The sequence below is a fragment of the Haemaphysalis longicornis genome, unplaced genomic scaffold (assembly GCF_048455015.1).
Source record: "Haemaphysalis longicornis isolate Haplotype H1 unplaced genomic scaffold, Haemaphysalis longicornis Haplotype H1 scaffold_12, whole genome shotgun sequence".
NCBI lineage: Eukaryota > Metazoa > Arthropoda > Arachnida > Ixodida > Ixodidae > Haemaphysalis > Haemaphysalis longicornis.
In genome coordinates this window covers 902,090-917,836 of record NW_027526225.1, presented here as the reverse complement: position 1 = coordinate 917,836, position 15,747 = coordinate 902,090, and the positions used below count along the sequence as shown (strand labels likewise).

General features: G+C 52.1%; 1 protein-coding gene across 1 annotated transcript in view; it reads left to right on the top strand.

Moving 5' to 3' along the window:
* Positions 1 to 13,305, top strand: part of Gpp (DOT1 like histone lysine methyltransferase grappa) — a gene marked incomplete in the record, with an annotated part of 66,841 nt that extends 53,536 nt beyond the window's left edge. Inside the window, 5 exon segments of the mRNA XM_077692707.1 lie at positions 190 to 1,101; positions 1,103 to 1,264; positions 1,266 to 1,587; positions 3,242 to 4,750; positions 5,926 to 13,305. Coding sequence (XP_077548833.1) covers positions 190 to 1,101; positions 1,103 to 1,264; positions 1,266 to 1,587; positions 3,242 to 4,750; positions 5,926 to 5,951 — 2,931 coding nt within the window.
* Between the last annotated feature and the right edge of the window lie 2,442 nt (positions 13,306 to 15,747).

Below are 15,747 nucleotides of genomic sequence, written 5' to 3'. Positions count from 1 at the left end.
AGAGAGAGAGAGAGAGAGAGAGAGAGAGAGAGAGAGAGAGAGAGAGAGAGAGAGAGAGAGAGAGAGAGAGAGAGAGAGAGAGAGAGAGAGAGAGAGAGAGAGAGAGAGAGAGAGAGACGTTCATTGCCCAGTGAGAGTCCTTTCCAAGTGCGTCACACTCACTGCTGCGCGTGTGCCCGTCCTGTGCAGGAGCTGAGCCAATTCTCGCACGAGCACATCCTGCGCGAGATCACCAGCACGCTGTCCCAGCGGCGAAAGCTCCACAGCAAGGTGCAGAAGCTGGAAGGGGAAGTACACGCCCTGGAGCGCACGCTGGTCTCGCCTCGGAGGCCGCCTGCGCTAGCCTCGCCTTTCACCACCGTGCAGCAGCAGCAGCAGCAGCAGCAGCAGGCGTCGTCGCCTGCCTCGCTTGCAGGACCCGTCCCCGACATTGTCTCCTCCGAACCCTCACCACAGCCGGACGACGTCAAACCGACAGAGCAAGCACGCCCCACGACTCCGCCGCCACCAAAACTCGGGCCGCAGGCGTTGCCGGTTAGTACACCCACCTGGCCTGCGACGCCGTCAAAGGCGGCTCTGCGGGAAACGCTGCCCGCCACTGCCGAATCTCCGAGCCCAGTCTCGGATCGTGGCCAACCCGAGAGTGTTCTACCCAGTGGTACGTCTAGTGCTTCCCAGAAGGAGAAGAGCCCCAGGGAGAAAAGTGCCGCCAGCTGTGTGCCCCCTAAGGTGGCACCAGCGATTTCAACGAGGGAGGAAGCCCCTCCCGATAGGTCGTCGCGGCCCCCCGTCATTCGGAGTAGCGGCAAAGACATTGTCGACGCCAGCTGCTTCTCGATGGCCTACGTTCCAGTGAGCAGTGCCACCGGGCGTATGCCGGGCCCGAACCACACGGAAGCCACGCCACCGATGGCGTCGTCAGCGGCAGCAGCGAAGACTACGACGACGGACATGCCGCTCGTGAGCAGGGAAAAGTCCCCGACCAAACAGCCGAGCTGCCACAGTACTCCGCCACCGTTGCCACTGCGGGCTGTCGCAACGGCAGCTTCGCCGGACCGCTGCTCTGTCCCGGACGAACAGTTGCCTCCGACGCCAAAGACCCCCCGTGGAAGACACGCCGCCCGCGGGCGGCAGCAGCAGCAGCCACCTGTCGTCACGCAAGAGCAGCTCGCCGTCCAAGTCCAAGCACAGGAAGTCGCCCCGGAAGCGGGAAGCGAGCCCTCCCCCTCCACCACCACCTCCGCCGCCGCCGCCGCCCGCCCCTGCCCAAGTCGCCCTCTCCACCACCTCCACAGCAGGTCAAGAAGAAGTCCGAGAGCGAGGAGGCGGCCCCGCCGGCGACGGTGCCGAAACCGTCCAACGGGCTCATCTTGAACCTGGGCAGCCTTCTGGCTTCGCGGAACGGCTACAGCCCCAAGCGGGAAGACAGGGCATCGCGGAAGCTCAAGCGGAAACACTCGCCTCACAAGCTGCGCAGCAGCGCGGACGCGGCGGCGGCGGCCGAGGCGAGCAGGGTTCCTCCACTGGGACTGGGCGACAAGACCGTCTGCATACGCATGAAGTCCGAGACGGGGGTGGACGTCGAAGGTGAGTGCTATGAAGCCCCGCTCATCTGCACGGCGCAGCAGCACTGGGCTTGGTGGTCGGGTGCGGTGGCGTAGCACGTTGTCTGTGGGGGACTTGGTGGCGGAGGAGAAGGTGCTTGTTCTCTCCCAGCGTTTAAATAATTGGTGCACAAAGCTATGGTTTGGTGTGAGCTGAGAGTAGTTTTACTTCAGAATTGGACAGAAGGGACATTTTGTGCAGCCTGCTTCTCTTTTCTTTGTCTGGCCTTGCTTGCCTGCTAACGGTGCGCCTAGTGTGGCACTGGCCGCGGGCAAGTACACGGTGCTTCCGCTCTATTACTTTGCTCGACTGTCTTTGTCATGCTTGTTTGAAGTGGCATTTTTAATCTAGCTGCCGACAGTTTCTAGGCACCCTACTGCAGCTTGTATTCTAGTTTAGACATGGCTTCAGCATGAGCAGTGCTGAAATGTTTAGTGAAGATAAGAGCATGTGGGGGGTCACTGGGTGCAGATGTTGCCTGCTTTGAGGGCCCTGTTTTTGTGGTGGTGTGCTGCCTGATTGCTATCGAATGCAACCTGATGCCTTCAACTGCTCAAGCACTGCACTGACTCCCTTCCTCCAGTACTCGTACAAATAAACTGGTTTTCATGGAACCCGTGCTCCCTTACTGTTTGCTTTTGTTCATCGTTCGCTTGCCACTTACTTTTATGACTATGCTTCCACTGTGAAAGCTTTGTGTGTGGGTGTGTGTTGGGCCCATTCAAGTCGCAGATGTGAATGCAGAGCCCATAGTACCTCAAAGCTGTGATGTTTCAATGTGTGCGATAAGCCTATGTAGCTGTGCGAGTGCTTGGAAGTAACCTTCAATAAAGAGCGGTTTGAGGTGCCTTCTGTTACCAGATTATTGAAAGTGTGCCTGCATGAACTCGGGGTTCCGCATGGCTAATAAATGGTGGGAATGTTTTTCTTAATGGGGACCTAAGTTGGCACCCTGCTTAGCAGTACTGTCTGCAATCACGTGGTCTTGAAATTGTAATTGCTGTGTATGTTTGTGCTGCATAGCTTCCAAAAGAAGAGCTTTTTGTGTATGTGCAAGGTGCAGATTGCACTGCATGGAAGCTCTTTTTTTTGCACTGCACATTTTTGTTTTTGTACTCGTCTCGTTGGGGTCATTTCATATGCTTTGTGTGGCACTAGTTATGCGGAACCGTCATCCTCTCTCAGGCAGGTTGGGGCAATTTTTGTTGCCAAGGGATGTTCAGAAAGCTTTAGCCACTTTAATATTCCTTTGTTGCCGTCCAGCAGAGTTTGTATATAAGAAAAAGAAATTGAATTAAATTCGTTGAAACCCTTCTCTCGATACGGGTGTGCAGAGGGACGTGATGGGTGTGAACTGCCTCGACTGTCCCATTTGTACTTGTCGTGGCTATCTGTCTGACTGTGTGCCCTTGTCGCTTCTTTCCTCTTACCTTCCCCTGCTGCCTTGCACTTGTTCGGTTGCGCTCTGGTTTTGGGTGTTGGCTTTACTTTTACCACCATTTCCGACCTTGCTGTTGACCTCCCTGTCTCACCCTGTGCCTCTGACCGCGTGTCGCTGCCTCCTGCCTCCCCGTCCACTTGCTCCTGTTTTTGCCATCCCTCCTGCATTCCCTCCGTCTTGCCCCCCCACCCACAGAGAAGTTCACCATCAAGGCTGAGGCGCTGGCCCGGAGGCCCGAGGGCTCATCGCACGGCCGCCACCACTGGCAGGCGCGCGTGAGCAGCGGCTTCGACAAGCTGGTCGCGCTGGCCTCGTCCAACCAGCCCGAGCCGACGGCGGCCACCGTGCGCAAGGACCCTGCTGCCGCTGGCCCGGCCTCCTCGTCGTCTTCCTCGTCGTCGTCCTCGTCATCGGAGCACTGCGAGGCCCCCCGGCAGGCGCCCCTGCAGCAGCAGCCGCACAAGAAGTGGGTGGTGGATAGGGTTCACCGGAAGGAGCGCGGAGGGGAGAGCGGCACGCAGCTCGAGAGCCTGTCCATCAAGATCAAGGCGGTTAACGCAGGCCCCCCCTCGCCAACCCGCAAGAGGCACCGGAGCCCTCCTGCGCTCTCTTCTGGCTCCTCCAAGAAGGGGAGCGGGGTGGGGGCAGGGCGCTCTCCGCTGCCCAAGAGGCGGGGCCCGCGAACTCCGCCGGACACGCCCCCGCGGACTCCATCTGCCTCCCCCGAGCGGCCTGCCACGCCCCGCACGCCCCTGTCGCCCGCCCCGCTCCCCCCGCACTGCCGCGGTGGCGTTGACGAGCCCCCGCACAGCCCCATCAGCAGTGTGGACAGCCCCTTCAGCCGGCGGAGCCGCTCGACTAGCCCGCTGCCCGGCAGCCCTGTCGAGGACGACGACGAGCTCGCGGACGCCGACCGTGCCACGCCGCGCAGTGGCACCTCCAGCATCGACGAGCCGCGGCCCCCACTGGACAACACAGTCTACAACAAGCTCGGCCTGGGCACGCGCGACATCTCGCTCACCTCCGCCGACCAGCCGCACCAGCAGGTGGCGCCAGTGGGGCTCGCGGGCAAGGACAGCCTCTGGGACTGGGCCAAGGAGCCCGCTGTGTCGCTCCGCTCGGAGTCGGCCTCCTACTCGTCGGTGCCGTACAGCAGTGCCGCTACCGTGGATTCGCCAGTACGACCCCAGGCGCCCCTGATGCTTGTCACCTCGTCGAGCCTGGCCCCACCTCCGATGCCTCCCCCGCTGACCCCGCAGATGGCAGCCCCACCACCCCCACCCCCGCCCCCGCCGCACTGCTCCCTGCCACCTCCGCTCGTGCCTAACGTGTCGGTGCCGCCCCCGTTCAACATGCCCCCACCGCCACCCCCGCCCCGCGGCACACCCGTGTACAACCCCTCGCAGCTGGTGCTGCCGGACACCTCGATCCCGCCCCCGTTCCTCGGCCCCTCCCCCCTGGCCCCGCCCCCGTGTAACTTTGCCGTGCCCCCGCCCAACCTGCTGGCCACACCCCCCACGGGCCACCCCACGCAGCACACCGCGGGGGCGGAGTCCTCCCAGCACAGGCCTCGCCCCCACCTGGCCCCGCCCCCTTACGCCACGGGGCCGTACGCGATGCCCCCCATGGAGTCGGCCCAGCGAGTCTCCCACTATGCCGCCCCACACCCGCCGGGGCTGCCGTCCCACAAGATGCCCCATCCCGGTGAGGAGGCGCCCCCCCCCGCAGACTGAGCCACGGCTCTCTCTCTCTCTAAGCACTGCGCGTGGCCACGGAGGGCTTGCACCAGGAGCGCTTGTACGAAATTGGCCGAAGTCGTATTTCTGGGACACCAGATGTAGTGTTTTGTCTGCACTATGAGGTGCAGTGTTAAGGTTTTGCTCCGTCCTTGTAAATGTGCTGAGAGATGAACTAAAGGCCGTTTGCAGTCTCTTTGCGTAGCGGATGTTTAAAGAGCTATTGAGTTTTTCGCTGCTATTGCTCTCACACTGGCATCCTCCGGAGGGATCCAACGTCTACATTGGGCTGGCATAGTGCAAAATCTTAGATGCAGTGTTGCTTGAAACTACTTGAAAAAGCAAAGTAAAAGTGAAGGCTATTTGAGAGTGCTTGGACGACAAATAACCAACTGGTGTGGTAGTGTCCAAGCAGCTCTGTTGCTACTCGCAACGTGATTTTTTGTTAAGGGTGAGTTAGCCAAAGCCTGGTCCACTCTTTGCTTTTGTGCAATGCAGCCTTTTTTAGAGTCCGTAACAGCATCATCCTCACTGAATTCAGCTAGCTTGTGGAAATGGAACTTTTTGTCTTTTCTGCCAAAGGAAATGTGTGGCGCACTTTTGGCGAGACTCTTTTCGTGTCGTTAATCATTGCACCTATGCAAGCTATAATTATGGAGGAGGGTAAAATTTGCATTTTTTTTCAGTCTTTCTTTGCACTGAAGATATTTTCTTTGATGCACTGGAACAGAGCTTGAGTTGGTCATTTTTCGGTAACGGTTGAGATGGCCAACGCACACGGATGAAGAGTAAGGACATTTCACAGTTTGCAAACGTTGTTTCAACCCACCCCTTGTTCCTACAATTATCGCTGCGTAGAAAAAGGGTGGTTTCATTTTGACTTCTGGAACCAAGGCACACTTCGGGCAGCTTTAACACGGGACGCATTTTGACATCTTTAGCATCTGTGGAAAAAAAAAAGAAAAACTGAGAAAAAAAAGGGGGATTTGCAGTTGTGGGTGTCTGTTTTGCGCAAAAGGCTTGCCGGAACCTCGGTGCTCTGCGGAGACCGAGTTAAAGCGGTGGACACGCCAAAAGTCGTCCCTTCGGTTGAGCTGTGTGGCTGACGGCGTGGCGCGCGTTTTTCGCTTTTTTTTCACCCAGTGCACGCTCAACACTACCTGACTTGACGTCGGCACCGCCGGGGCTCAACCCGAAAGCGGAAACGACGAGATTCTCACCACCACCGCCACACTGCCATGGCGCCCGGCGGCAACGACGACGACGATGACGACGACGCGACGAGCGCACCCCTGGCGGGACACACTTTGGTCGATGCCTGATATGCTGTGCCGCTTGGTGCGCGTGTGTGCATGCTCGGACGAGCCTCGAATCACGGTTTTCCTGTTTTGTTGTTGTCGTAGTTGAATATTGTTTTCTTCCTTTGTGCTGAGGTGACGAACCGGCGGTTTGGGGTGACAGAACCGGGGAAGAAGCGTTTTGCACGCGTCTCGGGCTGTGGTCTCGCAAGAGGCGTTTCTCTGCGTTCTTCTCTCTTGTTTTCTTCTGTTCGACGGGGGAGGGGAATGCGTCCCCTGCTTTGCCACTGCTTGCAAGCCGTTGGAAGATCGGAAGAAAAAATTGCTATCAAAAGCGGCGTTTTCTTGAGGGAATGTGACAGAGTTGTGACGAAAGTGACAATTGCGGATATGACAGAGTCCTGGACATGGGTATTGCCCATCTTCACGAATGCAAGCTACCTAGCTGCCAACTTTTGTTCTGTAACGGCATCCTATATTGGTTCTTTGGTGCGAAGTACAGTAGCTACGAGGGGTATAGAAACGAAAAACTTTGCTTGAGTAAAGTTTCGCGGGAATGAGGTTTATACTAATCGCTGCATGAAAACATTGTTGTCCGTCTTGTTTTCCAATGGTTGTCTCCTTGTTAAATGTTTAAGGGGCACTGGCTTGAAAAGTGTGGGTGGTGTCCTTTAGACTTTTCTTTTTGTTTTTTTCTCTCTTTTCCGGGCATGTTTGCCGCATCGTTGGACGAAGAAAATGCAAAGCGAGAGGCGGGCACCAAAGCTTTTCTTTCCCTTCAAATTGAGTTCCTCGAATGCCTAGCTGCTTAACATGTCCATCGTAAACCGCAGAAATTGTCTCTTTGTTAACGCATTGCTTTGTGGCGTACGTAAGTTCTGTCAGATTTCCAAAGCCCCAAACTGCGTTGCTTGTGCATTGTTTCGATTTTGAGACCTGTTTGTTAGGACATCGCTGTCAGTAGAAATTTTTCTACAATCTTTTTTTCTTTCCTCACGGTACTTCAACCGGCTTGCAACACTTGCGTCGTGTTAGTTCTTGTTTGTTTTAATTTATTGAACTTTGTCCAGTTAGTCCTCCCCTCCCACACTTTTTTTCCCCCCGCAAATTCCCCTCCCCCAACCAAAGCATACCACCCGAGCCTTGCGTCATTGGAGCTCACGGAGGGTTAAAAAAGAACACTGCCACCAAATCGTTTCCATACAAAACTAGTCAGCGGAAGTGAGTGTAGCATTCTCCACTTTGTTCGGTCCGTGTTATTTTGTTCCTTTTCTTGCGTCTCCATTTCCGCCACGCCACCTGTATCCCGCAGCGTGTTGGCGTAACATACAATGACGCAAGGAAGTGTGTCCTTGCCTTGTCTCACTGCTATTTTTTAAAGAAGGAAGCAGACGGCAAACGTAGGAAACCTTGCGAAATTGTCTGTGGTAAACCTTTTTTTTTTCGTTTTCCTTTTTTCTTTGCTTGGACTGTGAGTATTCGTGTGTTAGTGAATCATTGCAAATGAATCTTTCTCTTTCACATTGCATAATGACCTCTTCGAAAGAAAACTGGCCACAGCAACGCAAGAGAGGCTTGGCCACAACCTACACCATCGGAGAAAAGAGGCGTGCTGACCAGACGACAGCACGCTCAGGCGTTTTGTTTTTTTTTAAACCAAGAAGCGTTGGCCAGCTGCTTCCTTCGCTGCACATTTTGTATCTGAAACTGGGTGTCTTGTTGTCACCGTTTCGCGTCTGGTCCCTTCGTGCGTGAGTGTCGTCCATCGTCTCTCTTCTCGCTGTCGGCAGGCTAGCTTGCCCGTCCCGTGCCTATTTATTTGTCCAATCCCCCTTGGTTGCTTTCCTGCGTGCGGCTTGGCCGACAGCTCCATTTCATAAGCAAAAGCAATCACTGCCAGAGTTTGCACGTGTCTGTGTGTGTAAATGTTGTTGCACCTGCTGCCCCAGTCTCTACATCTTTGGTTCTGCATTCTCGAGCGTCGAACGCTAGGGACCTTGTCGCAGAGAGGTCTTCTCTTTCCTGCCGGGTTTCCGAAGCTACATGCTTCAGCATGGCTGCGTGTTTGCGAAGCGACTGTCAAGTGCCCTTTGGAATGATTTTGCGTTGAGTTTGTCCTTTCGTTCTCACCCAACTCTACCTCGCTCGAATGCGGGGCGAGGCCTCTTCTTTTATTTTGCGCTCTTTTCCGCCCGTGCGAGAGTTTTTGTGGCGTGCTTGCACTGGACTTCAATCCCGGGAAAGGCCTTTTTTCGCTTGGCGTGCTTCAGTCGCGCGCGCACGTGTCGTCGACTACGGCTGTGTCTGATTGTGAGAAATTGTGTGTGAATCGTTGCATCTGCAGAGGGAGTTCCTTGCCGGTCGAGTTTTCGTTCTCGTGGCGTTTGGTTCCTTTTGTTTCGTTGTTGTTGGCGGCCCCGCGGCCGAGTGTGGGGCGACGATGACGGGGCCATCCAGAGAGTGAACACTGCCACTGTTTGCGTAGCTCGTAGCGTTTGTTTCGGTGCCACAATTTTGTAACTTCCGTTTTTCTCGCGCGCAGGCGTGTGCGACTTACCGCCTGGCCGTCATTTCGGGAGTAGGGGAGTGAGCGAGATTTTGCCCTTGTTAACGGGATGCAACTGTTGGTCCTGCACCGATTCCCGAGAAACGCGACCGACTGAATGCTGCTTGTTTTGTTTTTGCCGATGCAGGCAGCCCTATTTTTGAACATTTTTTTCTTTCAACTTTTGATCACCCCGTTTGTTTGTCTTGCACGAGCGCCTGTTTTCCCTCTCTCCTTCGAGTGTGTATAGCTGCTGCATGTTGGGGACTGGTTTTTCTCAGGATTGTTGGTTCGGTGATGGCACGGGTGAAATGGCACGGTATGTTGTACATAGCATCCTTCAGCGCAGCGTGTGTGTGTGTGGGATAGGAATATTGTATCCTATTAAGCAAGAACCAGTCGGGTTTTATTTTGGAGTTTCCCCCCCCTCCCCCCCCCCTCCTTTTTTTTTTCAATATCCGGGTAGCTCGGAAGGAAGAGAGTGCAAAGAGTGTATTGCCCTGGCCTTGCCTTTTGAAGAGCTGGTCACTGTGGCGAGTTGTTTCCTGAACGGCTTTGCTTGAGAACGGCGCATACGTAGATAGGGCATGGCTGTGGGTGTACTGCGCGTTGCTGAACTCCGAGGCATTTCTGCTTGTGCAAGAACCTGTTGCTGGAAGGCAGTAGCTATTTTTCCATCGCGATTGCACGTTGTTTGATGCTCAGATCGAGCGTCGATCGTCGGCGACTTGATTAGCTTGGAATCGGCTTGTGCTACGCCGAGTTGTCGCCGGCTAGTTGGCGTTTGCTCGTGTCTGATGCTGAAATTTGGGAGCCAAGAAGGCGTTATCGCTGGACGAGGTACGGGAACTGCCGCTTTCTGTTTTTAACTTGCAGTGGTGTGAAATGAAGGGGGATACCTTTGTAGCTAGTTCTTGGTATTAGGCTTTGGATTGCTAGCTCTGTGTGAAGACTTAGGAGAACGGTGTAAGAGTTGCGTAAGAGGATGTTGGGAGATGGCGATGTGTCGAGGTGGTCGCGTGGCGTCACCCTGTATCCCGTACGCGCGCGGAGAAAGTGTTATGCCTCGATGTGTTGAGCGTTTGTTGATGGCGATTGCTGAGTGTGTTGTTGTGAGAAGTGTTGGCGCGTTTCATCTTCCCCCGCTTTTAGCCATGGGGTTTGGGGGCGACAGAAAGTGTATTCTGGGCATTGTGACCTAGCGTCGCTTATTTAATAGCTTCATTTTCTCTCTCTCTCTCTCGCTGTACACTTTTTTTTTGTCCCCCCCCTCCCCTGTTCCGTGAAGCCATACCCACTGCACTGTTTTAAACGCGGAGGCGTTTCCTTTGTGGGCATTTTCCAAAGGCTAACCCAGGTTTTATCGGTGTGTACAGTAGTGGGTCGCGTTGGTCTGGCTTGCATTGTGCGGCGCTGCACGGAACTTGGTGTTTGCAGATGTGCATTGTATGTACGGGGCGCTCCTCCTCTCTCATCTTTTTTCTTCTCGTTTTTGGTAATTTGCTGGGCAGCACGGCAACCTAAGCACCCGTCATCGCCTGCGTGCCAACGGCTTTTTTATTGTGTACGAGCCTTAGCGCTAGTGTTGTAGACGACATGCCGTTGTGAAGTCGTACAAATTTCTCCGGAAGTCTTGGCAGAGGGCGTTAATGAAACGTAATGAAAAGAGGGACGATCGTCGAGGATCGCACATTTGTGCTCCTTTCACTGCCCCGAAGTCTGTTTTTGTGTCGGCGGTACAGGCCAACTTAATTTTGCGTTTCCGCTGGCGTCGGAGCCGAAACGAGTGGCGTCGAGCGAGGGATGGGCAAACGTCGCTCGAGATAAAGCGGCTGTCTAGAATTGTGCGAAACACGGCAGAATGTTGACATCTATTGTGTTTTTGGTGTTGGCGGACTCCCTTCTGAAAAGTGTGTTCAGTGGGAGCCGATTTGCCTGAAGTGATGTGTGGCACCTGTCATGTGGTGGCGCAAGACGCCTCCCTCCGCAGTGTCTACTGCAGTGTGGCTGCGGATCGGATTGGATCGGATTGAGCAACGTGCCTCGTGGGTCAGTCAAACGAAGTACCTGAGTTTTAGTTTTCCAAGTCTGGCTTCACAGTAATGCCTTTGTGCCCTGTCATCCATGCCTGATGTGTTCATGTAGTTGATGCTCTGGCTTTTTTACGCTCGCACATTTTTTAGAACAAGAGAGAGCCTGCCATTTCCAGCTGCTGGTCAACTACCTGCCGTCGTCTTATGTCCACAGTAACTGCCAAAGCATACATTATGTCGTTCGCATAGTTAGCATGCCATTACACACTTTATTATACGGCTTTATTGTGTCCTGATCCAGGTACAGTGGCTACTGCCTTTATTGCAAGTTGCATTGATTCATGGAAGTGCTTTTTTTTTTTTTTTGTTCAGCTGCTTTAGGGTGAACGACTCGCACATGCCTCAGTTAATTTAAACCAAATGTGAGTCAGCTGGGGATGTCTACTGCCTTCGAGTCATTCACCCGAGACTAGTTTTTACTTACGTACAGGGCATGTGCAGGCTCTGTGCGAAAAAGTAGAGAAGCTGATTGAGTTCAAAACGTTTTGTTGGCTTGGTTTAAGTGAGTCTTGTGGCCCAATTCGATGAGGCACGTCATTGTGCAGATGGCCGTATGCCTGCCAATCCAATCCAATCCACGCGTTTTGGTTTCGATTGGGATGTTTAACACTTTTCGAGTATGTGTAAGGTCCTTCCTTTGTTTCTCCAAATTATGGGTGGTTGTGAAGTGGGCACTGTTTGAAATGATCAAAATGGTAAGAAATCGAGTTTTGTTTGCCATTTCTAAGGCATAAGGCTTTATTTTTGTCAGAGCAAAAGGCCTCAATGAGCAGCAGTGACACCTTTTTAGATGGGACAAAAGACCTCAACATCAGCAGTGTTCACCAAAAAACTTGTTTATTTCTCTAATGGTGTTGAAAAACAATGCTTAATTATCGAGATTTGAGTGTTAAAATAAAGATTGCCAAGTGGTCTCAGTTTCGAGCTCTCCACTATGGCACACCTTGTAGCCCAGCTACGAGGTGTGCGAAACCCCTCAGCGTGCGAAACCTTTTAAATTTATTATTTTTTTTTTCAGAAGATTTGTTAGTGTGGAAACTAGGTTTTCAAGCTCTCATCTCCTCTAGCATTTTAGGAAAGCTGTTACAGCAGTAACATTATGACTGCGAGATGCTTTTGTTTGCAGTTAAGAACATTTCTTTTGTGCTTTTTTGATTGTGGAAGATAGAGGGAATCATTTCATGGTAATTGTGTTCCTGCTCCAACTAGTGCTATCACTGTTGATCAGCAGAGTGTGCATGTTCAAAAAGGGCTTGCTTCACGAGCATCAATCAAGGAATGCGCAGTTTAGCTGCTCAGATGTGTGAAACGAAATGATTTCCAGTTGATTTGATTGATTGATTGCAGGGTTTAACGCGCCAACGCGACGCAGGCGATGAGGTGCGCCGTAGTGGAGGGCTCTGGATTAATTTTGACCACCTGGGGATCTTTAACGTGCGCCTTAATGATTTCCAGTTGAGTGAGGCTTGGATGCAAGCTTTTTATAGTCCCCCCCCTCCCCCTCCATCATGCCCAACCACATAGCCTTCGAGAAAACGTCTGTTGGTTAACCCGTTGAGAGAGTGTTGAATGGAGCACTGACAATGCAGGCCAGATTTGTAGTTTTTAATGTACGTTCAGCGTTTCTGCATCAGAGGGGTAAAGTGTGTTGTAGCGCTTATAAACGTCTATGAAGCTATGGAGGACACGCTGTATTGCCCTTGCGATGGGTTAGATCTAAAAGAATTGGTTGGCAAAGGAATGGGTTCTCAGTCAAATTTTGTTATTCTGGTAAACCTGAGTATGAATTTTTTTTTCTTTTTTGTCTCATCAAAAGAGTTGTTTTATGCTACAGCACCATTTGCAGCCATAAATAACACGCTCGATGTGAATTTTCTTGGGAGAAACCGCGTTTGACCTGATCTGCTTGTAACAATAGTTGAGGTACAGATATCTGGCAGTATTGCTTTTTATTCAGAAAGGGAAGGACTTTATGCACTCGGTAAATGGGTGTAAAAGAGGACGTACAAACAATTAGATTTGAAAAGGTAGAAATGTTTGCCTGCTGTCCAGCCGTAATGTAGTAGGCACTGTGGAGGTGAAGCTGACGACATATTTTTTACTTTCCGAGGCATGTTGGATGCGTTTGTTGGAGAGCGTTCCTTTTTTTGCGTGTGCAAAAGCGCAGTGACATTTTGTTCATATTTTACAAAGCCATGACAAAGATTGTGCACGTTTCTGGAAGCGGGATTGTGATGTGAGGACTGGGGTGAATTTATACAAAAAAGATGAAGGCGTGATGGAATTACCCCCTCTACTTTGTGTCTACACTTTCTTTTTTCTCTTCCATTTTTTTCTTCCCTTTTGGAATTTCTTTGTAAAAGGAGCACCGAAGCTGTTGCATGTTGAGCGGTTTGTTGTTGATGATGTGTTTTTCATTTTTAGAGATATTTATAAAAGCGTGTACAGGAAGCACACTACAACTACTGCCGAAAGAAAAAAAAAACATCATTTGTACCATACCTCGAGGTCGTCCTGTAACGGAGTGAGTCCACACTTCCAACTGTAGTGCTTGGAATTAAAAAGAATGCCCCTCATCTTACAGCAACTGCCTGGCCTGTTGTCTCCTTGCTTGCAGTCTTGAATTCAAATGGCTAGAACCACTAGATTTGCCGATTGGATCTGTGTGTATAGGGACGGCAAATGCCTGTGGGTGACGGTCATTAAAGGGGCCCTGTAGCACTTTCCATCGACTGCTAGGAATATTTTGGGGTAAAGTCTATTGTCCCAGCAATCTCGTCCCGCAAGAATTCTGAAAATCCGTTCACCATCACCGAAACTACGTGCAATGAGAAATCGCGCATAATTTTTCCCTCTCGACACTTGACCGCGGACAGTGTGACGCTAGCTGCGTGCTCTCTCGCGGAGAGGGGGGGGCGACTCACAGCGTTTCCTCAAAGGCCTTCAATATATTGTAGGCCGGCGAGTTTTCTCCTTTTCTCCACAACGTGGAGGGGTCTATTTCCTGTCTTGTGCCACAAAAAAGCGGGCCTCGCAAGTGCGCGCTCGGGCTGGTGGGGCATTTTTGAAACAAACGTTTGTTGTCAAGTGGTCTCGTTGAAAGGGAGTATTGAGTTCGTCACTGAAACTCCGCGTGTACTCAAAACACAAAAATGCCAGAACTGTGTGTACAGGCCCAGGCAGTGCCGATAACGGCGGCGAATAAGCCGGGAAGTTGACCAGCGACAGCCAGAAGAACAGCCATGGCCGCAATGACGTCGTTTAGGCCATGTCAGGGGTGCATAATGAGGAGAACGCTGTTGGTTTTTCCGCGTCTTTCACAGCTATTTTCGCGCTCACCGCTTCACGTGCACGGGTAATATTTGGCTCGGCTATTCCTGGCCATGTGATCTAAACGTCGCGCAGGTTTACTTGTACTGCTCACAGTGTTGCAGGGTCCCTTTAAATTCTAAACGACTTTTTTTTCTGATACTGGAATGAAATATTGCGCCACAAATGTCGTTGAAAGACCGGTCTTCCACCACGTAATTGCCTCTCCTGTCTTATCTGCCCTCCTCTCACACTGTTTGCCTTTTGTCTCGGTCCATCCATTGGAGGTTTGCAGAGTTCAATTCTCCCACCTTTGCACTGCTGGAGCGCCATCTGTTGGGAATGTTGGGACTTGGCACTACAGCTACGAGAGCGAGGCATGGGCACCAGCCTTTTATGGTTGAAACATTATTTTCAACATTTTTTTTTTAATTTTCTTGCAAAAATTGAGCATTGGCGTTCTTTCTCAAATAAGCTTAATATCTTATTGCCGAACAGTGTTGAAAAGCAAGGCGCTTGTTGAGGAACTGGGCCCCGGGTCATGGTACCGCTCGGAACGCCTTTTATTCCACTTCTCCCATATCGCCAATGATGGGGATAGTACTACACAAGCTCGTTGTCTTCATCTTTCCTCAACATACTCCTGCCCGCGACAATGGTTCTTGAGAAGACATGCAGAGAACCTGCAGAGGAAACAACAGAAAAATAAATGATGGCCAGTTCAGCATTCTAGTTGCAATCGTTTCGTCCAGTCGGTGTCATCCCCCCAGCCACTTCCTTCTCCAACGGTGCTTTGAGGTGTGGTGTCGCTTCCTAGTAACGGCTCTGTTGAACGCGGGCAACGAAAGCCCGTCAAAACTTGGATCCGGGGCTTTTGATAACTACTGGGCTATCTTGGGTCGGGGCTCTTGGCAACGCCGGATTGACTTTGGTTCCACGTAATTCGGTCGCCGTTTCCTTCGGTAAGAGTAAACAGTAGTCCGCATCGCCCTCCTTCGTGAGAATGGTTGCCCTCTTCGTTGTTGAAAGTCAGCTGCAGTTGGCGCAGGGACCTCAGCTCGAGCACTCATATGTTGTCCTCTGCCCCTGTATCTAACCTTTCATGTCCTGCGGCAATTCGATTTGGTGTTTACGATGGCACTATCCGAATCCAGAGCAGCAAGAACTGAATGCTCCTTCGCACACTCGACGGGTTCTGTTCCCAGTTCGTTGGCCTCTTCATTTCCCTGTGGTATGAGCTTGCTCTGCGGCTGCAGAGCGACACAAGATGCCGAGTTTGCGATGCATACCGAAGACTTAGTGGCTGCCTCCAGGGTCGCTGCTGTCAGCGATTCGTTGGCAGGGACGAAGGTTTCTTCAAAGGCAACTGGAGAGGCGAGTGGAACGCTGCGTGTCGTTCGGAGGGATCCACCTTTAGTGACAGTTTCAGGGGGTCTCCACGAAGTCTTGCCTTTACTGTCTTGCGGGGTTGTGCAAACGTAGCCATTTTTTGATAACGTGTCTCGAAGCAGGAAAATAATTCAAAAAATCATTCCGAGGTATAAATCAGATTCCTCATATTCCTTTGTGTAGTCATCAATATCCAATAGGTTTCTGACTTGATTGTCGAGCTGTACGAGGGTGATCTGTTTTTGCTGGGCGGATTCGTAGAGGGTTTTCAGCGTACCTGGTTTCACAGGGCGCTGCTCCAATGCGCGGTCTGCCGCTTTGACAAGGTCTG